The sequence below is a fragment of the Cottoperca gobio genome, chromosome 13 (assembly GCF_900634415.1).
Source record: "Cottoperca gobio chromosome 13, fCotGob3.1, whole genome shotgun sequence".
Lineage (NCBI taxonomy): Eukaryota > Metazoa > Chordata > Actinopteri > Perciformes > Bovichtidae > Cottoperca > Cottoperca gobio.
In genome coordinates, this window is record NC_041367.1 from 13,605,976 (window position 1) to 13,629,280 (window position 23,305).

The 23,305-nt window shown below is 41.1% G+C and overlaps 1 protein-coding gene across 5 annotated transcripts in view; it reads right to left on the reverse strand.

The window, feature by feature from the left end:
- LOC115018179 (roundabout homolog 2) overlaps nt 1-21,942 on the reverse strand; it is a 48,109-nt gene extending 26,167 nt beyond the window's left edge. For all 5 annotated transcript variants that reach the window (XM_029447046.1, XM_029447050.1, XM_029447047.1 and 2 more), the window contains exons 1-5: nt 21,457-21,942; nt 10,572-10,898; nt 2,016-2,173; nt 747-867; nt 253-391 (exon numbers count right to left, since the gene is read on the reverse strand). In XM_029447046.1, coding sequence (XP_029302906.1) covers nt 253-391; nt 747-867; nt 2,016-2,173; nt 10,572-10,898; nt 21,457-21,511 — 800 coding nt within the window. In that variant the 5' untranslated portion in view covers nt 21,512-21,942. The remainder of the gene's footprint in view (nt 1-252; nt 392-746; nt 868-2,015; nt 2,174-10,571; nt 10,899-21,456) is intronic.
- Between the last annotated feature and the right edge of the window lie 1,363 nt (nt 21,943-23,305).

Genomic DNA, 23,305 nt, shown 5'->3' on the forward strand with positions numbered 1-23,305 from the left:
GGATGAATCTGGTCACAGGAGGATTCTGCCAACTAATGAATCCTCTTTGGTCCCTTCCATTTAACAATTTATATTAGCAGATGCAAATTAATGAACAACTATTGTTTTCTGGGTCACATGTATTAATAATCCAACGCATGACACGCCTCAGGTAAAGATGTACTTCTTATTCAGCCTCATAAAACGCTGCATGTGCATCACCAGTCTGACTCTCTATTGGTCTGTGCTCATGTCCGTCACTGTCACTCTCACCTCTCGCGGGGAAGCTCCCCTTCCTCTCGCCGCCATCGGACAGTAGGAGGGGGATCTCCATGGACCTCACACAGGAAGTCAACGGTCTCTTCCTCCATGACCACCTGGTTCACCGGCCTCCGTACCAACACAGGACGCTCTGCAGGAAGAATGAAAGCATTACAAATGTCCATCTTATTAACCCTTGTGTCTCACTATGGACATTTTTTACTCTTTAATATTACATTTTTCTGAGTAAAATGATCCTCCTTAGCATTTAGTATACAGAAAATAATTAAATTTGCATTATGTAAACAAACGTTTAAAGAGTAAATTCCGTAAATGAAGGAATATTTGGTAGTTATGATCAGGACTGAAGTTTGTTAAAAGTTGTATTTTTATGGCAGTTTCTTGACACAAGCATTTTTGTCATCTCAGGGCATCAGAGCAACTTTTTTTAAATGAGATGCAAAAGGGTTAAGGGACTTAACACTGCTACACAAACATTAACTTACCATACACCACCAGCTCTGCAGGATCGCTGTCCCTCTCTCCAACCATATTAGTGCCCACACAAACATACATGCCAGCATCGCTCTTCCTGGTGTGAGAGATCATCAGTTTCCCCCCACGCATCTGCAAAACAGAGGGTGACAGTTTAAGACATTCGTCTTCAGATAGATACCACTCATTGTTATAATAACATCCTTTAATGAAAAAATAATCCACATTTAGATACTCTTGCATTGTTATAAATCACTAATCCTTCATAAGTACATGTACTCAAGTATTGTACTTAGAATGACTAAAGTAAAGCAGAAGTACCTCAAATGTAAACCTATTTTAGGCTATTTTATGCTTCTACTTCACAACAACAAGGGAATAACTGTACTTTTGGCTCTACTACATTTATTTCACAGCTATGGATCTAGCTTACTTTGGAGATTAGGATTTTACAGACAAAACAATGAGAAAGATGCTACTTACACTTGAATGTATCAGTATCAATAACACAATAATGTAATATTTAATACTGTAACACTCATGGTGGCTAATTGTCTTTTACTTTGGATTCTTTAGGAACATTTTGCTCGTAATACATACACACTTTCTCTTAAATAACATTTACAATGCTGGATTTTTGCTTTTAATGGAGTATTTTTACAGTTTATAGTTTTACTTGAGTAAAGGGTCTGAATGCTTCTCCACTACTGATCTAATAAAAACGCAAACCCTGTCCTTTATCAACTTTAGCTTGTGATTTCATATCATTAAGAGAAAAAAAACTCTCAAAAACTAGTGGAGATTGTGTCCAGGTGTTGACTTCACACAAGAGAGGAGAGAGCAAAAGTGACGGCAAAATCCAAGATATATTACAGTCTATAGAAAATCAAGGTGATTGCATTAAATTATGTTCTATTCAAAGTATTGTCATTATAAATAAGTATGTCTGCCTTTCTCCAGGATTGCTGAAAGATGGTGGGTTTATGAAGAAAGCGCTTAATGAAGAAACACAAAACCTTACATTCCCTGCTAAATGGCAATTTTATTAATCTTAGCTATTGTTTGGCCATGACCGCGCTTCATTTCCCCCTTTAGAGATAAGGATGGTAATGTTCTATATTTTTGTAATTATCAAACAATCTAATGAAAATACCTAAACCAACAATCATCAGGGTGTCTCTCAACACTCTCTGAGCCTACTCCGTCTATGACCAGGCCCTGTGTTCCTACTGAAGACAGACAGGTCAATCTAACAAATGACATCCTCTCATTAAACTCACAGAGATGCGTTCATCCTTGGCGCTGACTCGGACGTTGTTGCGTTTCCAGGACACGGTGGGCTCAGGGTGACCACGTGGAGGCACACACTCTAATACTGCAGGCTCACCAGCAGCCACCACCACATCGCTCGGGGCCTGCCGGAAATCATCTCTCAGGACTAAGAAGAAAACACAAAGGAATCTAATTAGCTCTTGAAGCTCTGTGTGTCTGATGTACTGAAAACAAAGACTGTAAATCAGTCCCGCAGATCGGTGAGCAGCAGCACAGACACATGACTACTATCCTCAAAAGGAACACCGATTTGTCTTGGAAACCATTTAGACTTGTTTTCCCAAGTGAACCATCTTCTTGCAGAGGGTTGGCTGAAAGCAAGCTTATTGAGAGAAAGTCAATTATTGTGTTTGCATGTGCATGACTGCTCAAATCCCTGTCAATGTCCTTGTTAGGCTCCGCTGTTTTAATGTTTTCCCAGGACCGTGTCCTACTCTGCTGTCTCCCCTGTCAGAGCAGATGAATAATGCACATCTCTCAGTCCAACATGGAGTAAACAAATAACAGCGCATTCATAATTTAGCTCATGTGTGAGGGAGAAAAAATGGCCTCTGCATTAATGAAGGGATTGTGTCTCTGATTTGAAACGTTATTTTACAAATCTGAAACACTCAGAATAAAATCTATCCTCATATTACCCCTGAAGTTTGCACTCCCGCCACCCTGTGGATGACGACAAGATGAGAAGACTTTGACACGGCAACCTTTGATATCTTCTAATCTTCGCTTGTGATTGACAGATGAAAGCCTCAGTGTGAACTGTGAACCAGAGCCTTCTCATGAGACCTCCTGTACAATGGAAACTCATATTCCAATGCTGACAGGTTCACATTTTCAAACACACACACACACACACACACACACACACACACACACACACACACACACACACACACACACAAATGGCTTCACTCTTCATGTTGGACCACATCCTGAATCCACAGCCTACAGGCTTTTTTCTAAAGCAAAGCGTATTATTCCTGCATAATCAATCAATGCATTCTCCTTTTACACTTTCATTAATATTTTAGCGACCCTTCACAGATACAAAGATGAAAGATCATCTGCTTTTCTGTCAATCTACAATCCATGGCAACGGACTAAACATTAGCACACTAAATTATCAATTAAGCAATCACTAAAACCCCACCCCAAAAAGCAATTATCCAAACAATAGCTCACCAACAGTAATTAGGCTTTGCAGACGTGTCAAGTCAGCAGTTTGCAGGGTGGTAAAAAGTGCGAGGAATGCATTTTACTGTAAGTTTATCTTCGATAAACTATCTTCTACAATCAGCTGGAGACATTGTCACAAAGTTAGCATTAGCTTGCGCAAGCTGCTAAAGAAAGTTGTTATTTTAGCCGGCAAATCCAGAAATCAGAAGGTTTTATTTCTTATAAGATTCTTATTTTTAATCATGCATATCCAAATTGTAAATCAATGTAAACTACTTATTCGTTGTGTGAGAACAAAAAGCTTGACAGGCGTAGAAACAAGAACTACTGAGCAATCAATGGTTTGGATCTCAGTTAGGATTTAGTGACATTACTGTAATCCCCTTTAAATAACCTAAACTGAGCACTTAGTTCATTCTAAGCCAATATTCAAAGTACTTAATTGAATAACACAGCATCAATAATTAGATGCCCTGGGTTTGAATAAAAATCTAATTTGACTTGATCACAGCTGTTTAAAGATGGAAATAAATCATTTCTCCCTCTACAGTTCGCCGGTCGTAATTGTTAAATCGCTATGGCTGTTCCAAAACTAAGTGAGGCGGCTGACAGTTTTCTCTCAGGTCTGAAGTGGACATCAGTCAATCCGTAGGTAAATTATGCCATTTTCTTCAACTTGGCACATGATATGAATTAATCAATCACACATACCTGCCTTCTTAAACTGAACTTTATGGAAAGGAAGTGGAAGTTTACTTTCTTCACTGAGTGGGATTTTTAATGCCATGACATTTAGGATAACGACAGCGAGAAGTCTTAACAAAACGAAAACTTGTTATGAACTTCTAACCTCTTATATTAAATGCCTTATCACGCTGCTGTGATATTTCAATTATTATTCTCATACAGCTCAGAGCAGGAGATTATGTGACAACAGAGGAGGAACTTCACTTCGCGTGGACATCTGCGACAACGAAGTAAAACACCCTAAAGAACCTCACAAACATGAACAATTAAGGAGCTTTTGCAGGAGCTAGAGCAAAAGCACGGATGCGCTATAACCAGTGAAGGTACTCACTCTCCTCCCAAACGTCTTTTCACCAAATAACCACGACCCTGTTCACTTGGCTGCCCGTTTCCAAATGCTCTGCAGAGCTGAGGGGCTAATTGAAAGCACTGTATTATTTTTAGACCTCCGTCTGTAAGGCCTGGTTAGATGTGCGCACAGAGACCTTTGTTTCACAGCCATGGTGACTGAAGTGAAAAAGTTATGGGCAGAGAGCTAATCCCTGAACTGCACGCATGCACACACACACACACGCACGCACGCACGCACGCACGCACGCACGCACACATCTTTAGCATTTGAAACCCAGAGTCCCCTGGCACAGACTCGCAGAAAGTGGGACTTTTCAGGGTTTGAAACACATGCCAGAGAGCAGAACATATTCCCAACATCACTACCCCCAAACACCGTGCAACACAAGCTCCAAAATGTTATTTGAAGCTGTGTTCAAGTTAATGTGATCTTTCCTTGCTCCGGCTTAAAAGCCTGCCTCGCCAAACAGAGTTTCTCAAGGATGTTTATGTGATGATGATCCCACCAAAGAATCAACCAATCTCCTCAGAAACACAAAGACAAACCCTCCCTCCACCTCCTGAGGGGCTACTGTCCTTAACTTAACTTCTCAGACTTAATACGACTAGATCTGCAAAATAATCACCCTGCGCTCTCGCTTCGACTGTCCACGCTGGGCTCAGATGGGGAGCGTTGTTGGTTACTGCAGGGCAGCTGAGCTCCGACCCTTCGTCTGTAGAGACAAATCCTCATTTTCCCCATGGCACATCCTGTGAGCTTAAATAATGGCAAAGCAGGGCTAAATGACTTTCAGCGCTTTTATCATTATTTCTCCAGGCGCTATTACGAGAGCGCCCATTCATTTTCAGAACTTTAATATTTCAGGGATATACAGATTAGGAGATTTAATCTCCACGAGAATATTCATCACTTGATTTTTAAGTGACATGTATCTCTATAATGTAGTGTTTAGCAGAGAGGGGCTCTAGGACTGCAGGAAGGCCATCTGTTGGTGTTTTTGGAAAATGAACAGAGGGATGAAGACAGATTAATCACAAGAAAATTGTATGTTGTGCATTTGCACTTTGTATTGCCTGCACTGGGCTGATTGATGTACTGTATATTGTTGCATTTTTGTTAATTGTGATGTAGTCTAAAAATCAGGCAGCCACAGGACAAATTACTTAACAGTCCACAGAACATTTACATATCAAACTAGAAAGAAAACATGATGAGTGAGAGTGACAGACAGGACTGGGGAAAAAAAGGCTTTTGTACTAAACACGAGGTGACAGTGAGTGTGGGAAGCAGGCAGAGCAGGCAGCGTGGGCCAGACAGATGTGTGAATGGCTACCAAGCTCTGTGTTTTCACAGCTGACAGGTAGGAGGGCGGACAGGGAGGTTAAAGGACAGAGGAAGAACACATTATTGAGAGCCTGAGACGACCCGCTGCCTGGCTCCCATTGTTCTTTTATTTCAGAGAGCAGTAAACCCGTTAGGGAGGTGGTTTAATCCCATTGCCATGATACGGCCCTGTCACAGCTAATGGAGGCTTTGCCTACAGAGAAGAGAGATTGTTTTAATCCATCCATTGTCTGAACGTGTTGATGGAGGATGAAAAGGGACTCCTGGGCAAATATGAATCTTTATGAAAACTCAAGGCTATGAATTCACTCACTTTTCAAAAATGTGACGATGTTTCAATTACAAACAAATATTGCAGACAGAAAACACATTTTGCATTTTTAGTAAGGCTTGGCAGTGCTCATATAAACCATGGCAGAGGTGATTTGCACAATTTCAGTCCAATTTAGGCAGACAATTTTTAGGCATCCAAGTACAGATAAATTCTAAGCTACACACATAAACCGTATTCATCAGGGATGATATGTATCTGATATATATCCCCAGTGAAAATAGAGCAGAATAAGCTAAGAAACAAGCTGCAACTACAACTTTGATTCCTTCATAATCCCTCATCAAGAGTAGGAGGAACATCTGGCTCTAAAGCCTTTTAAATAAGTTGTATTTTTTATTTGTCCTACTTTATTCTAATCCTGCCACATCATGTGACCTCTCTTCGCTGAGACAGGCACACATTAACATTCATGATTTTGAAATAGACACTACTACTCTTTTTACCCCCTTCTTGTTTTCTTATTTTAAAGCCAAAAAACACAGTTTGGGAGAATGGAGGAATGCATTTCAGTCCGCTTCCACTGTTTCATTATGCTGGCTTTATCAACAGCCAGGCAAGTCAGCCGGTCACAGTCGGCTTATTCTAAACAGGGAAGAAAAAAGGTGGATGATGACATTTCCGAGCAAAGCGAGCTCTTAGCTAAAGGTACTCTAAAAGGGAGCAACAGCAGCTATACAAAAAACATCACTTGTGGACCTTTGGGGTCCATAAGATGCATTTGAGCATAAAAATCTTCAACTCAACTGTGAAGCAAATAGGGACTGACTGTACGGAACAAATACAGCTATCTAAATTCTTGAATTATTTTTATGTTTTGACAAAAAACCTCCATGACTCAGCGATGAAGTCAGCGTTCATCCCAGCTTTTCTATTTATTGAGATACAAATCTTATCACATCCACATTATTCTACCTTCCCGTTATTCCTTTTACTGAAGTGGAGCCTGTGAAAGTTAGCGGTATGACACAGGTCTCTTCCCTTTTCTCTAAGCTTTTGGCAAATAAATAATACTGGGAACGAAACCTGTCACACCTTAAGCGGGTTAAGGTGATCATACCTCTGACTTCTACTTCCAAGGAAAGTGAGGATGAACCTAAGTAAACAAAAAGGCTAAAATGTTACAGGTACGAGTTCAGGGACGAGTTCCGCTGTTCACGGCTGCTCCAACAATCAAGCTAAACTACTATTTGTGGTCTTCCAGAGGTAAGTTACAGTACTGTAGTTGTGTTATAAACATTCAACATGGCTATAAACATATGTGACCTTGGTTTATTTTCAAGAAATAAATGTCAATAATCCACTGGTTGAAGCTTTGCAGCTGAATATCTAACATTAACAGAAAATGTGGAAGTACTGATCAGCCCCGAGCACCAATCAGTCATTGATTCATTAATCCAATGGGGTAACAGTTTGTGTCCCCACATCATTCAAAAGCTCTAAGAAAAAAGAAGATACCTGTAGCATACAGCTAAAGCTGGCATGTGAGCGAACATACACGGGTGTCGTTCGGACATGTTTGTGTGTGTGTTTCTTTTATACTTGTACAGATTATGGGTATAATGTCCAGTAGCAAACAGGGTCACGTTTAGAAAACCAAAATGTAAAGAGAACATATAAGGAAATCAGGGAGTCAATTTCACCCCAGCGACAGTGAAATAATCTGGATTTGTCCATGTATATGGGCAGGACAATGACAAGATGGGCAACGATATTAATTGCCTTAAAGAGCAATTTATTTATCTATGCTCTGCTACAACATCACTTATGGTTCTTATCTGAAATGTACACCCAAACCCTGCAACAATAAATACAAACAACTTCTGGACATGATGTTGGATCAACCAATCAGCTTGCTTGACATTCAGGTCTGCACTACGCGTTGTTGAGATTTGTAAAGGGCAGCATTGGCTCCTCCGCAAGCCTCTGCAATCTATGATTACCCATAACACTCTTTTTGCATAGCTTTGCAAAGATGTGTATCTCCGCAGAAGCAATTTCAGTTAGCCCTTGTTGAGAGAAAAGTTATCCTGGGGCTAAGACATACATAGTGTGAGTGCAGTGCACTGCAGAGAAAACTCTGAGTCATGCAGCACAATTCTTATGCATCATTCACTGACAATTAATGGGTAATTAATGTGGTTAAAACCAGGTTAGTGTCAGCTCTCCTGCTCCCTACTCAGACTAACAGTGGGACAGATGCATCGGTATTAATTACTGCTCAGTGGGAGTTTTAAGCTCTTCTTGCTCCCACCTGTTGTTCCTCGGACTGCTGCCACACACACGGTCGCCACCAACACACACACACACACACACACACTTCCGCAAGACCACCATCTTAAAAACTGGCCTCTCATTACCACTGCGCACTTCCCCCACCTCCCTGACATAGCTAATTGGGTCACAATTTACCCCACAGTCAGCACAACCTCACGCAGAGAGGAGGGGGTGTCTAAGACCACCATCATGCTGTTTTAGCATATGCCCTCTCTAGCCGGAGGCTACAAGATTAGGAGCAAAAGCAGGCACTTATTAATACTGTTAGTCACTCAGTGCCTGCAGGTGAATAATCCCTTTACCAATATGACAGCACTGTAATCTCCAGATGCATACAGTGCCTAATTATATTATCAACGATAATACAATACACGCATCGTATATTCTTCCAGCTTGGATATTTGCATTAGTTGCAGCTGCTCATGTATCCAAATATACAGTAGTATATGTGAGTTCCTATTTTTGGAATGCGAGCTAAAGATGAGTTCAGCCATTCATGAACATACACATAGTAGTCAGTAAGGAAGCGTCAATATGGGGGAAGATAAATGCCGTTTTGTGTTTTTTAACGAGGACAGTTCGACCTTGCTAATCTGTTATGCTTCTTTCACTAATCAACCCACTGACTAATCCATTTCTTCATGCCAAAGAGATGCTGCAGTTCAGCCCAGGGCCGAGCCACACTGGCACAATTAGGAGGGAAGAAAGACAATGGCACGTGTCCTCGACCGAGGAGGCAAAATAATAGACACAGAGAGCATTTTACTTCAGTGCACTTTCAGCGAGATAGGAGAGAGCTCACACTCCCCTGTTTTACTCAGCAGCAGCAGACGACACAATGAAAACACAGCAATACATGCATGCTCACACACATGATCTTGTTGGTGCACACAGAGAGGGCTCGCAGGTGATGCGATTCATCTGGTTGCCTTAGAGAAGGTCTCCACAGGTCAGCAATAACAGGTGGGTTGTATTTCTCAATATAACTAACCATGGACGCTTTATTTTCTGAAGACTCAATCAAGCAAAAAAAGCCACACTTTTAACCAGTTCTATCCTCTGAATGTGATGATTCGATGCCGTTATTTAACATATATGGCAGGGTGTCTGTTGATTACACAAAATAAGACATTTGAAGAGATCACCTTGGACTTTTATTTTTTTTTATCAATTCTACAATAAAGGTTTATTGGACAAGGAGCAGATCAGGACAAAGAGCACAAGCCTCCTACAGCTTTCCAAAATCAGTTCAACAGAAATCATCTCAAACATTTGCCACCGACAATAAACATGGGAAGTAGTCCCCTGCAGCTGTTGTAGCGAGCTGCATAGCATAACGGATTACACAAAGACAAGTGTTTGAGGTAAATATGTTTTGTTAAACTGAAGTTTTTTTAAAGTTGCCAGAGTCTGTGTTTGGGCGTTTCTCTTTCAATAAGAATTCATACACATTAATTCAAACCTTAAACAGATCCAATCCCTACTAGTCTATTTCCTAAATTAAAAAGATGTGTATATCACATTAATTGAAATCATTTGTATTGATGAAAAGCATGATTGTTACTAGTAGCAGTACAGTTTACAGTATCGGCATCCATACCTATCCAGCGTGTCTGATCTGTGCATTCCTAAGTTAAATGTCATCTTGCTGATGTCATAAAAATATGAGGCTAACATCCGGGTTGACAAATGTCGAACTTAGTAGTGGTATGTATCGGCTCGGTTTGTCTGTCTGTATGTATGTTAGCAGGATTACGGAAAAACTATTAGCCTGGTTTTTATGTAACTTAGAGGAAGGGTGTAACATGGGCCCAGGAAGAACCCAATACATTTTGGAGCAACTCTGAATCACGGGGCAGATACACAAACGTGTTTCCACATTACGACTTATAAACGGCTCATGAACACACCGAAGTCGGAGAAACGTCTTCACAACTCAAGAAAAAGAAACCATCCAGAGAGCACATGAATGCACCGTTGGCCTCACTAAGTGCCATTCTAGTTCAACTCACTGTGCTGACAGCTCTCAAGATGGAAATACAAACCTCTGAGGGCTAAAGAAAAAAATACGTAATTGTAAGGGGTTGTAGGGGTATCTTCCTACAGTCTGGTTGTTCCATTTAATTATTCTTAAGCACGGCCAACTCTGCAGTGGACCTCCATAAAGCTGCCAGACGGCTGAAAAAAGATCTGGGACACAACTGCACATGCAAAAAACATGCACACACACACACACAAACACTTTTTAGAACTATGATCAATAATGTAGAGCCTTACTAGCAACGTCTAGTGAGGCATTACGACTAATGGCCTCTCCCAGGTAGTTGCGTGCCACACAGGTGTAGACGCCCTCGTCTGGTTTGCTCCGACGTCCGTGCACAATGCGTAGGAAGAAGAGGGAGCCGCTGGGCAGGAGCATGCGGTGAGATCGGGGGTCATCTTTGTCCGTCTCCACGCGCTCGCCATCCTTATACCATTCTATACTGGGAGCGGGTCTGCCCTCTGCCTTGCAGTTGAGAGTGGCAGGTTCCCCCTTGGAGACGATCAAATCCGAGGGGTCCTCCGCAATCCGAGGTGAGCTGTCTTCAAACCGAGCCCGGGACCCTGTGGAGTAGAGATTAGGGCAAAGGTTATCCATCTATCTAAAAACTATCATCTCTTTGTAACAGGACAGACAGCAGCAGAGCCACATGAAAGACAAGAATACTTTATTTTAGAGGTTGCTGGACAGACACGGGTTGTGTGTTGGATAAATATGTGCAAAGCAAAGCAGCAAATCACCGGTAATCTCTCTTTGAAGGTCAACTCTGATTCAGGGGAAGACATTTTGACAGTTTTCACGTTTGAATCAACTTGTGCCCTTCACATCACTAAATTTAAAATGTATTTGTTGTTGCTATTTTCTGAAAATAGCAGAACACAGTGGCCCCATATTGCTATAAGAGAGTATTTTCACAGAAGACACCGCCTGTACAAAGGATTCAATCAGCCATGTGATATGGTAATGGCCAATCTCTGTGTCAATCAGGACTGTTGCAGAGGTAGAGGTGGTTTGTGAAAGCTAAGAATAAGACAAGCAGACCTATGCATTAAAGAGAAAGACCTGAGTTAAGAGAAAGAGCGAGTAAGAGAGATAAAGATAATTCCCATATTCTTCTCTCTAGGGATCCATTACTATCTTCTCTTGGTTGTGAGGGCAAGGCACACTGCCTCAAATCCTAAGGTAAGCTTTTAGACAAAGACCAAATGTCTCTAACAGTGTGTTACAGTTAGAAAAATAAATAATTCAAAATGCCGCTGCTTTTAGGAACAGATGGTCTCCCTCACTCTGGATAGAAAAAAAGAAAGAAAATGAAATGGTGACTGTGCAACTGATTATTGTGCTGCTCTGTCTGAGGCATTATTTTCAGCACATAATCTACACTGCATGAAAATCCTTGACTATCATTTGAGAAGAGCGGTCAGGAATAACCGAATGACACACATGTTGTTGCATGCTTCTTCTACATTATAGTTAAATCTGAGGCATCAGGATAAACCCTCACTTTTCAGCTGTAAGCAGATTTATGTCTTTTCATGAACTGATTTGATCCACGCGGGGCAGGAGTCGCCATCATGGCACAAACCTGAAGTAAACATCTAAAGAGCGCTCTCAGCGAAACACCGCAGGGTCACAAGCCAGGACAGCTCAAAACAGTAATGCAGGATGTGGAGGAATACTAATCCAGCCATTAAAATGTGCCATAGCACCTCCAGGCAGTCCCAACCAAAACACACACTTTGTTCACAAGTGTAAATAATTTCATGACCTGTAAACTAATCCTTTAGGATATTATAATGCACTTTCCTTTAGATTATATTCTATCACATCTGTATGGTCTCTGTGACGAGTACATATTGACACATCCGACTGTGTTTGTCCACAGAAAATTTGTTTTGGTTTTAAACAAGCGTCTCTCCAGCTCAGCGATGTCCTGATGGTGAACCGTATTTTTAAAGCAAAGGATTCAAAGGCAGTTTCAAATCCCAGCTCATATAACACAGTTACATCACTTTGAACTCTTCCTCTCTATCATAACTGGATTTTACCACAAATTCTATCTGCGAGAGAGTTGACCTCTCAAAAGATTACTTCCAGCTGTTTAAATGCTGAATTTCCATGAAGTTAACTATCTGGTACAAAATCCAAGGCAATGTTGAACAACAAACACTGGATCCCACACTTCCCATAATGCCATATGGCATATTTCCCTGCCTGCCTTTTAATGCCCTTGTCTTTCAAACTCCACAACTCCAGTTTGTAACATAAGCTTTCTGTTATAAATTTAGGGTCTCCCAAGCGGAGGTAACCCTGAAGGCATTACTGTGACATCATCAGGGTTATCTTCTCAGACTTGGCAAAGCTCCTCCAAAGCCACAATAGACAATATACAGCTGTTTTTAGCAGGACTCACAGCAGCAGTAGTGCGGGTGAACTGGGAACGTCTGGAGGAAACTCCTGTCCTGGGGATCTTTAACTCACACCTCCGGCGGAGCTTTTCAGAGATCCCTGTGGAGGTTGGGGGCATTGAACCTGAGTGGGCGATGTTCAAAACCTCTATTGCTGAAGCTGCGGTGATGAGCTGTGGTCTCAAGGTCTTAGGTGCCTCAAGGGGCGGTAACCCTCGAACACCGTGGTGGACCCCGGTGGTCAGGGAAGCCGTCCTACTGAAGAAGGAGTCCTTCCGGGTTATGTTATCCGGGAGAACTCCGGTAACAGTTGCAGGGTATCGAAGGACTAGAAGGGTGGCAGCTTCTGCCGTGTCAGAGGCAAAGCAGCGGGTGTGGGAGAAGTTCGGAGAAGTTATGGAGAAGGACTTTCGGTCGGCACCAAGGTGCTTCTGGAAAACCATCCGGCACCTCAGGAGGGGGAAGCGAGGAACCATCCAAGCTGTGTACAGCAAGGATGGGATCCTGCTGACTTCAACTGAGAAGGTTATCGGCCGGTGGAAGGAGCACTTTGAGGAACTCCTGAATGCGACTAACACGCCCTCTATGGTAGAGGCAGAGCTGGAAGCTGATGGGGGATCATCGTCAATTTCCCTGATGGAAGTCACTGAGGTAGTCAAACAACTCCACAGTGGCAAAGCCGCAGGGGTTGATGAGATCCGTCCAGAAATGCTGAAGGCTTTGGGTGTTGAGGGGCTGTCTTGGTTGACACGCCTCGTCAACATTGCGTGGAAGTCTGGGACAGTGCCTAGGGGTTGGCAGACCGGGGTGGTGGTTCCCCTATTTAAAAAGGGGGACCAGAGAGTGTGTGCCAACTACAGGGGTATCACACTTCTCAGCCTCCAAGGTACTGGAAAGGAGGGTTCGGCCGGTAGTCGAACCTCTGATTGAAGAGGAACAATGCGGATTCCGTCCTGGTCGTGGAACAACGGACCAACTCTTTACTCTCGCAAGGATCCTGGAGGGGGCCTGGGAGTACGCCCAACCGGTCTACATGTGTTTTGTGGATCTGGAGAAGGCGTATGACCGGGTCCCCCGGGTGATACTGTGGGAGGTGCTGCGGGAGTATGAGGTGAGGGGGTCACTTTTGAGGGCCATCCAATCCCTGTACGCCCAAAGCGAGAGTTGTGTCCGGATACTCGGCAGTAAGTCGGACTCGTTTCCAGTGAATGTTGGCCTCCGACAGGGCTGCGCTTTATCACCAATCCTGTTCATGATTTTCATGGATAGGATATCGAGGCGTAGTCGTGGAGGAGAGAGGTTGCAGTTTGGTGACCTGAGGATCTCATCGCTGCTCTTTGCAGATGATGTGGTCCTTATGGCATCATCGGTCTGTGACCTTCAACAGTCACTTTACCGCACCGTTGTGACGAAAAGAGAGCTGAGCCAGAAGGCAAAGCTCTCAATATACCTGGGAACGCCTCAGGATCCCCCAGTCGGAGCTGGAGGATGTGGCCCGGAGAAGGGAAGATTGGGGTTCCTTACCTGCTGCCCCCGCGACCTGATCCCGGATAAGCGGTAGACGATGGATGGATGGAACTTTACAAAGCTGGTTGTCAGCTAAAAGAATATTGCTGAATAAAACCAAATTTCAAACAGCAAATTTTGGTAAATGGTGCATACTTTATAAAGACAGATCTTCCTGTTAAAGCTGTATAATTAGATTTTTTGGCAGGGGCTATAACACAATATTGACAAGTTATTGTCGTAAAAGGTTATTTATTTACACATCCTGCAGATATAGAGCAACATTATAATTAATATAGAGTCGTATTTCTGTCCATCTTATTAATGTAAATCCAATATTCACTCTCTTTATAGGTCTGTTTATGGTCTAACTAATGTTAACTAACTAACTAACTAACTAACTAACTAACTAATGTCTGAAAAGTGAAGCCAATGCGCAAGTGCCTAAATCCTGCATTCTTTCAAATGACCAGCAGGGGGTCACTCCACTGGTTGAAAAAAGACCCTACTTCTCATCTCATTTATTACCTCAGTACACGTTTTCCTAATGAGTTTATGGTCTCAATCGCTAGCCTCAAGTCGTCTTCAATACAGCATCATTTTGTAAATGATGGTCCCATTTAGAGTAAAATAGACGATAAAGCAGGGGATGCTTCAGGGCGGTGCTGCATTGTGATCGACAGGTTGCTACCACGGTGTTCTTCTGTTTGGGTGCTCTTTGTTTTTGCTTCTTACAACTATTACCCTTTCACAGTGTCTTTTCAGTTGATTAAAGTTATCGTTTCCGTCGTCTAAAAATGTCTTCTTCAGCGTTCAGTTGTATTTTGCTCAACGCTCTTGTGTCACTTCTGTCTCCAAAAAAAGAAGATGGCGACGACTAAAATGCCAAATTCAGTCTTCAAAATGGTAGTCCACAAACCAATGGGTGACAACTCGGTGACTACAACCACTTCTTATAAACAGTCTATGGTCTTTCTGCTGTTTGGTGCTGAGTAGGTAGCATACAGTGGATCACTTTAAAAACAAGATGATGAGAGCGGTGAAAATGAACCCAGACAGTAAAGTTATGGACCATAAAAACCGAAACAATGAGTTGACGGACTAAAAGTCTCTGTAGGGGGGAACTTCAGAGTCCTTCAGAGAGGTAATCCTCTGTGGATTCTTCACTAGGATCGAGTGTCTCCTTTCACATTCCACATCCATTGTTAACGTGAAAAGATTATCAGTGCAGCTTTAATTTAATGTAAGAGGAGCAGTCATTCCTCTGAGGGACTTTAAGTTTTACTAGCTCATATTTTCAATAATATATGCGATTGTTTTAATTAGTGTGTGTGTTTGATCTCAATGAGATTTCCTGAATTATTAAAGTTTGACTACTTAACTATGTAGTACACAACCCTTTGTATTAGGATGTTTTATCTTTACATATTACTATATAATCCTAAAAAACCTTCAAATGGCTCTCTCTTGAAACAACTGCTTTAGTTTCACCTTCAAATGCATAAAACTGTAATCTTTATTGCGTAAAACAGTTCTTTGTCTCTTATAGTCACTTATGAATCTGTTTAGTTATTTTTTATGATCGCAAAACTCTCAATGGAATATGAAAATATAACTTTATGTTACCTACAAATTATAATATATTTACTCGCAGGAATACAGACTAAGCTAAGTAGTTTCCCTTTTATTCCAGCCGCCTAATATAACCATCAATCTACCATTAACAACACCATTAAGTATTAACAATGGGTAATTTCCCTCCTTTTATTATATGCATTTTTAGCGGCTGTAGTCGAAGCTTGCTGTTTTGTAATGTTCTCTTTCCAGCTTAATGAGATCCAGCTGTCCTTGTACTCGGTGTGTCAGCACATGCTGTGAAGTTCTGGTGGCTTTCAGTTGGTTTGAATGGCACACATGGCACCATGACAAATTCTAGTATGTTCATTTGATTTGGTGAGCTTGTATTTGAATTAGATGAGAGATGCCTTCAAACAATGTTAAAATGAATTTAAACGCCCCCAACTATGCATACACAGTCCAGTAAAGAAATTAAAAGTGTATCAGAAATACTTTTTTTTACTGATATATCAGGACGTCGGGATTAATAATGAGGGTTAATGGATACATATGTACAATGCGACAGAGAAGATAGTTTTGTCAAAGAAAAAGTGACAAGCAACAAACTGCTCCTGTGACAGGTGTGCAATCATTGAAAAGTCTATTCTCACCTTGATATGACAGCAACACATTCTCTTTGTGAGAAAAAATATTTTATATTATTTTTTCACAGCAGCCTTTTCTTCATGACACAAAGATTGTGGTGCAGTGGTTGAAAGCACCTTTCAGCAGAAAGTAAACTCTGTCAGCCCCGTTTGTGACACAGAAAAATAAACGTCACGGGCACTAATGGGGACCTCTGTGAAGGTATGTTTTTAGTCAGATCATAAGCACGGCCCATTAGAGCCGGCAGTGGGTCCTCAGAGAAATCCGAGCGCATATGGGAATTTAGAGTGTGACTTGATTTGTGTGAAAAATATTAATCTGGGGCATTCTGGTGTGAAATGACTTTCATGTTTACAAGAGATGAACAAGTACAAGTAGAAGGACATTCGCTACTGATGTTGTAGAATTTGAGAACAAATTAAAGAAGAAGAACTGCTGCTTCAGTTCATTTAAACCCTTGTTATGATTCCCAAAATTCCCAACTTTGATCGATGTGTCGCAGCAAATTACAGCGGGAGAATATTTTCAATGTACCATACATTAAACTTTAAAAAAAGTATTATTTTTGGAGACTTCAGAATAAAATATTGCAGTTAGGTCTGACTGCTTTAAGTGGTTTCTGGGCAGCAAATAAAACGTAAAAGCGGTGCTTTTCAATAAAGAAATACAGCTATGTGTGCTTTTGAAAACAGGAGATATCAGCTCAACAATCTGGATTAGTAAAAGATAACACATCTAATTCACCATTGATTCAACAGGCTTGCATTGAATGAACACAAAACAAATCACTGTTACAAAACATGCATCATCTGTGTGCCAGAGCCCCACCAGACAGGATAAATCAATGAAACCCTTTTTAACACAACACATGACTATAATGCTCACAGACATTCGGCGCAAGCTGCAAAAGAGAATCAAGATAATCCATCGGAGTGAAAAGCAGTCAACCTTCAGCTGTCGTCAAGTAAGGAGGGGGCTTTGTGAAAGGCAGTGTGCGGGGTCTTATGCAAGGTTATCGCTCTCTGGTACGCTCTCAAGGTTGTGAGGCTATTTCATGAAGAAACGCAGTGCATTTGATTTAGCTGCTCTACTCTTTTGATATGGGTTGAAATATAATAATATTTTCTCTTTTTACCTACTAAATAAAACACTTAAGGCTAATTTATCAGTGGAATTAATGTTATCCCCCCACCCATCTTGTTGTAGGTGAGGCCCCTTCCAATGATTATGGATCCTCCCAGCTTCGCCTTCCTCTGCTCGTATTAACCTTAGTGTAAATGAGGGCTTTGTGTACATTTGAGGTGTTCCAGGAAGCTGCTGTTCTCTGATTGGCAGATTTTACCAGTGCGAGAGCCTAAAGCCTACATACAGTAATTTATGCTTGGTGCTGTTTGTCTTTATTAACTTTATATGACCTAACTTATTGTGATCTGATCATGTGTAGATGGATGATAAGATGTAGTAATTGTCATGATTGCTTCTAAACTGTGATAATTTTTTCATCTAATAGCAAAGAAAAGCACAGAATAAGCAAGCAAACGCATCAAATGATTCCCATTAGTGCCGCACGCAGATCTGATAGACAAGCTATTGCATTGGTCCTAATTGCAAACTCAGACACACGCACACATGTTTGCTCACGGCGTCTCCTATATTTCTGCCTCATCTAACACACATTGTTTGCATGGCAAGAGCTGGGAGGGGGATCAAGATTACATCTTGGAAAAACCCTGTTGATTCAGTACATTCATTACATACATTCATTACATAACGAGAGGCGCTTTCATTAGTTAGTATTTTGAAATATTAACCTTGCATTCTTCCCAGAGGTAGAAATATACTGCTGTCACGCTAATGTGTGAAAACAACAAAGCCGCGGAGGGCACGTCTCTGTTTTGCTTCAGATCTTCGTGCCTTTTAGCGACAGCCGGGCTCGGAGCGAAACACATACGAGAAGCTGGACCTGTCTGAGCTCACTGCTTAATATCTGGTGAAAAACACAACTGTCTACAGGCATTCTGCTCAGAGGCTAACTTCACGAGTTAAAGTGAGCAGAATGCTGGCAGCTTGTCTGTGGGGCTGCTGGCTGTCTGCTGAGATTTACTCGTGTCTTTTTCAATTTCAATTAATTTACATACTTAAAAAGGCCAAAAACGTTCAAGGAGTTCTTGTGGCATTGCCAAGTAATCTCTGAAGGAGGGCGATAAGGTGTCACAGCAAACTAATTTTCAAAGCGGAGAAGTCAGGTTTGATTTTCTTCTGGCAACAGTCTAAGCTTTTTCAGCCTTTGTTTGGCAACTGTTGTCCTCTGCCATAATCTAATCTCTAAATGATGTCATCAGCGACTGTACCAGAAGTGGGGCATCATCGACATCCGGCAACATGACTCAAGCATGAGGCACATAGTGGTTTCATAATCCACGGTTGTTTCATCAAGAGGGACTGTGAGAGGCTTTAGTCAGCCTTCAGCCATATTTGTCACTAAGTAATGAGCAGGAGGACAGAGTGGACACAAATCACCAGCTAAGGCTTGTTTAGCATCGATTAGTTCCATGCAGAGCCTGCCAACAAGCTGCGTCTGAATACAGCTCAAGATAACATTTCAATGAGATGCATTAGAGTCGACAGACACTGATGTCGTCTTAATTGAGGTTTGGTTTGTGTGCGAGAGAAAGAACTGCTGTGAATCAAGCCCTATTTGTGAAGGAGACTGTTGTTTTGGCTCACAATCACAAGGGAGATTGAGAAAACAAAAACTAAACCCCAACCGTGCATCGTCAGACCAACAGAGAAGAATTGGCTGGACACACCGACACAAACGAAACACATCTCGCTGTAACGCTCACATTCCTGTGACGGCAGAATAAAATCTAGCAGTAAGAGAGGCTGTTTGTTTAATCACAGCTCCCACAGAGGTCATGACGCCTGTTTGAATCCTCTTCTGTATTTTTATAAAGAATACACATCACCCTACAGGTATGTGCAGTATAATAGAGGTGGGAATGAGAGAAGATACCCACTCCACAATGGATGTAGGCAGATGGCGTGGGTGTTGAAAAGTGCCTTTAATGTTGAAGTGGCACCAGTTTATAATAATGAGGCAGAGTGAGTGGCAAGAGGAGTCACAGATCTCAGGATTTATAGTGAAATCATCGTATATCATTGAAGAAAATGCGAAACAGTGCTAGACAGATTATCGGTACTCACATACGTTATACAGTATGTCATACAAAGAATGACTATAAAATTGCAATACTGAAAAGCCTATAAAGATAGTCCTATATTTGAGGCAATTTAGAAACAAACACACAGTTTGTCCACAAGAAAAGACTAAAGAGTTCATATTTCAGCCATCACAGTTCTTTAAATCTGCTAATAATCAATAATCTTTAGAGCTGCAACAATAATTCGACAAATCAATTAGTGGATCGACACAAATAATCGCCAAATATTTTGATAATCAACTAATAAAGTGAAATGTTGTTTTCAGCCTATCAAATGCGAAGATTTCCTGCTTCTCTCTGTTTTATATCATATTAAACTGACACTGTTTGGGTTTTGGACTGACAAAACAAGACATTTAAAGACATTTTTTGAAGAAATCGACTTTGAAGGTCCCCTCAAGTCTACAAAGCATTCTAGCATCTTTGTCGCTTTCAGCAGATGTTTTCATTGAAAAAGATCTAAAATGTCATTGTAAAATGCCTGGCCAGCACCAAATACCAGACAAAAAAAGTTTGGGACTAGCTGGTGAACATAATGGCACATTTAGCAGCTAGATATTTTACTTTAGAAGTCGCTAGAGACCAACAAAAAGAGATAAAAGCAAAATGAATATTGGACTTACATTTGCCAGGTGGCCAGAAACACGACTCCAAATGAATGCTAATGTTGCTAATGTATCTGTAAATAAGCAACTATGCTAACAAGTTATCCACATCAACTTGAAAGCTGATAATGTCACTGTTGTGTTTACAGCTTGTTATTGCAGGGGAGCCTATTTAAAATGTTGTGTATGTTATGTGTTTGTATAAATAAATTATCATCAGCTGATTTATTGTTTTTAGATTTTTAAAACTCTCAAATATAAGTGTTGGTCTGAAAAACACAGCATGAGTCCATCTCTAATGTAATATAGCAGTATAGCAGATGTATTACTTTGATTTAATTTCATATCTACTGAGTAACGTTTAATTCGCAATAAGTCAAAATAAAAATGAAATACAATCAAATGTCAAAAGTTGTATCAATTACTCTCAGAATAAAACATATCTGCACTCTCATGAATTGTTTTTCTGGGCCCCTGAATTTTTTGGGCGGTTTGGATTAAGGCTAAAAAATGTAATCTGTTATTAGAGCAATGGTTAACAAAAATTAATCCCTTTCTCAACAGTAATCAAAGTGAGCTTTTAGAAGCATTGTATAATAATAGTGTACATCCTCATAACCATTGTTGGGGGTAGATGCAGTCTTGTCAGACTAGGACACTGTACCTGAGAGTTTATGTGCTCACAGCTGAACTAAAAGTGACACTAAATGGTTTCACTTTAACTACAGTGCGGCCTGTTTTGACCTCTCCAGCTGCCTAATGGACTTCCTGTGTGACCACCTCAGTGCTCAGGGGGGACACTCTGAGAACATGAGCATCTTCCTGGCTTTCACCTAGTGGCATTTGAATAGTACAAATGAATGCTAAATGTGACATTTCCAATTGTATTTTTTTGTTGGGAGGATGTTGCCACAGATGTCTTGGAAGCGTGTTCCAGCTAAACACAACATTTACATACATCTGGAGGGACAGAAAACACGGTAAGACAAGTACACTATGAGGCAGTCACGCCATATGGGCTGACTAGCCTGTGTGTGTGTGTGTGTGTGTGTGTGTGTGTGTGTGTGTGTGAGAGAGAGGGGGGGGGGGACAGAGAGGGAGAGGGAGAGGGGTGGCATATTTAAAAGACATTTGTGCTTAATATTAATATCTTACCTGATGCGATGGTGATGAATGAGACAGTCACAAGAAGTACATTTCCAAAGTGCATCTCCACACTCTCCCGAGTCTTTCTCGATCTCTCGATCTTAAATTATCAATTAAATCAAACCTCCAGTCAAAAAATCACAAGGATTTTTTCCCCCATACTAAAACCAGATAAGACTGAAACGTATAGTGTCTCTGAGCCTCAGCTGGAATATTTCAAGCGAGTAAAATCATCCCCAAGAAAAAAAAACTTTCGTGTCACTCCCAGAAAGCCATGACAGCAGCAGCAGCAGCAGCACCGCCCGGAGAAACCTAATAACAAAACTCAGCAGCAGCACTTCTTCATCCCTGCATGGTCACACACACATACACCGACTTCTTTCCAAGATGCCCTGCTGCTGCTGAAAAGAAAAAGAATGAGGTTTAACTATATTTATCCCGGTCATAAATAAAATAATTGCTCTGTCTGCTCTGATCCGGGCAGTTGCAGGTTGCAGCGTCAGTTTGAGCGAAAATAAAGCGCTGCACATGCCGAGAGGATCTGCGCACTCCTCAACAAATCCTCGCCAACCTCCAGGAGTCAGTGTTTTAAAGAGACAGAGACGACATCTGTGCACTGTGCGTGTGTGTGTGTGTAGCTATATGAGGACCTAAAAGTCCTCTCAAGACAGTGGAATGAGATCAGACTTATAAAAGGGAAGTTATTTCTGGGTCAGGGTTAGAAGTTACAGTATAAATGTTCAAATGTGCCTTCGATTTTGGATAAAAGGTTCAGTTTTAGGTCAGGATTATAAATACATTTTAAGGTTTGGGGTTGGGAATTGTATTTGAGTCTAAAATATTGACAAAACATCAAATTAAATGCCCTTAATAAGAGTAATTTAAAAATGGGTTGGGTCTATTATGTTTTGTTATGTTATGTTGAACTGACCTTGGGTTTAGTGGGTGGTTGGGGGTCCAAACAGGGTTTTAGGGAGAAAATTGTTACCATAAAAAAACGTTATTCTGACTTTCCACTCATTTTACTAAAATAGTTTCAATGCTGAATGCTTTTTAGCCTTTGAGCCTTTTGATGGAGGGTCAAACAAACATATTATTTTTAATTTAAATGACCACAAGCCAATAATGTTGAGTAACCACTGGGTTAGAAGTTATATTTTGGGTTAAGATTAAGACTGAAAAAAAGATTTCAGTTTAAGGTAAGGTTGTGATACACTGGTACACGTACAGTTATATCACGGTAAATGGACTGCACTTATCTGAACCACTTACACTAATGGCAGCAATAGCTTTCATAGAAGGTTCTGGATGTGTTTATTATTTTGTGAAGCTACACATCTAAGTGTATATCTGTCTTTTCTTAACCTAACCTGTTGTTCCTTTTCATAATGTTGATTCAAAAGGAAGACCATTAATAGTGGCAGTGAGGTACAGAGTGTTATATAACTTAAACTCTCTTTATGTCTCATTATTTTTAGTGTCCTGTTCCTTCATAAGTGGCCTATTAAAATCCTACCTCCAATTTCTGAATTCTCCGAACATGTGTGAGGCTTTCCATATCGTAACTCACTTCAAGGATGTCCAGCCATCTGAATTTATATTTGTATATTTCCTTGTTGTTGCCTTCTTAGTTGCTGCTTGGACCAGATGTTGTTCCTCGTGTCGTATATATTCTGTATTTTTACAGCACAACACATGCCTTATGTATTTTATAGCCTAATACACACTGCTCATACATTATCCCTAAGTGTTCCCTTTTCCTAACACTCCCAGAGTATTTGAATGTGATCTGTATTCTTCTTTCTCCACCTGTCGTCTCTAGCATGATTGTTGCATTACATGAATATTCATAGTGTAG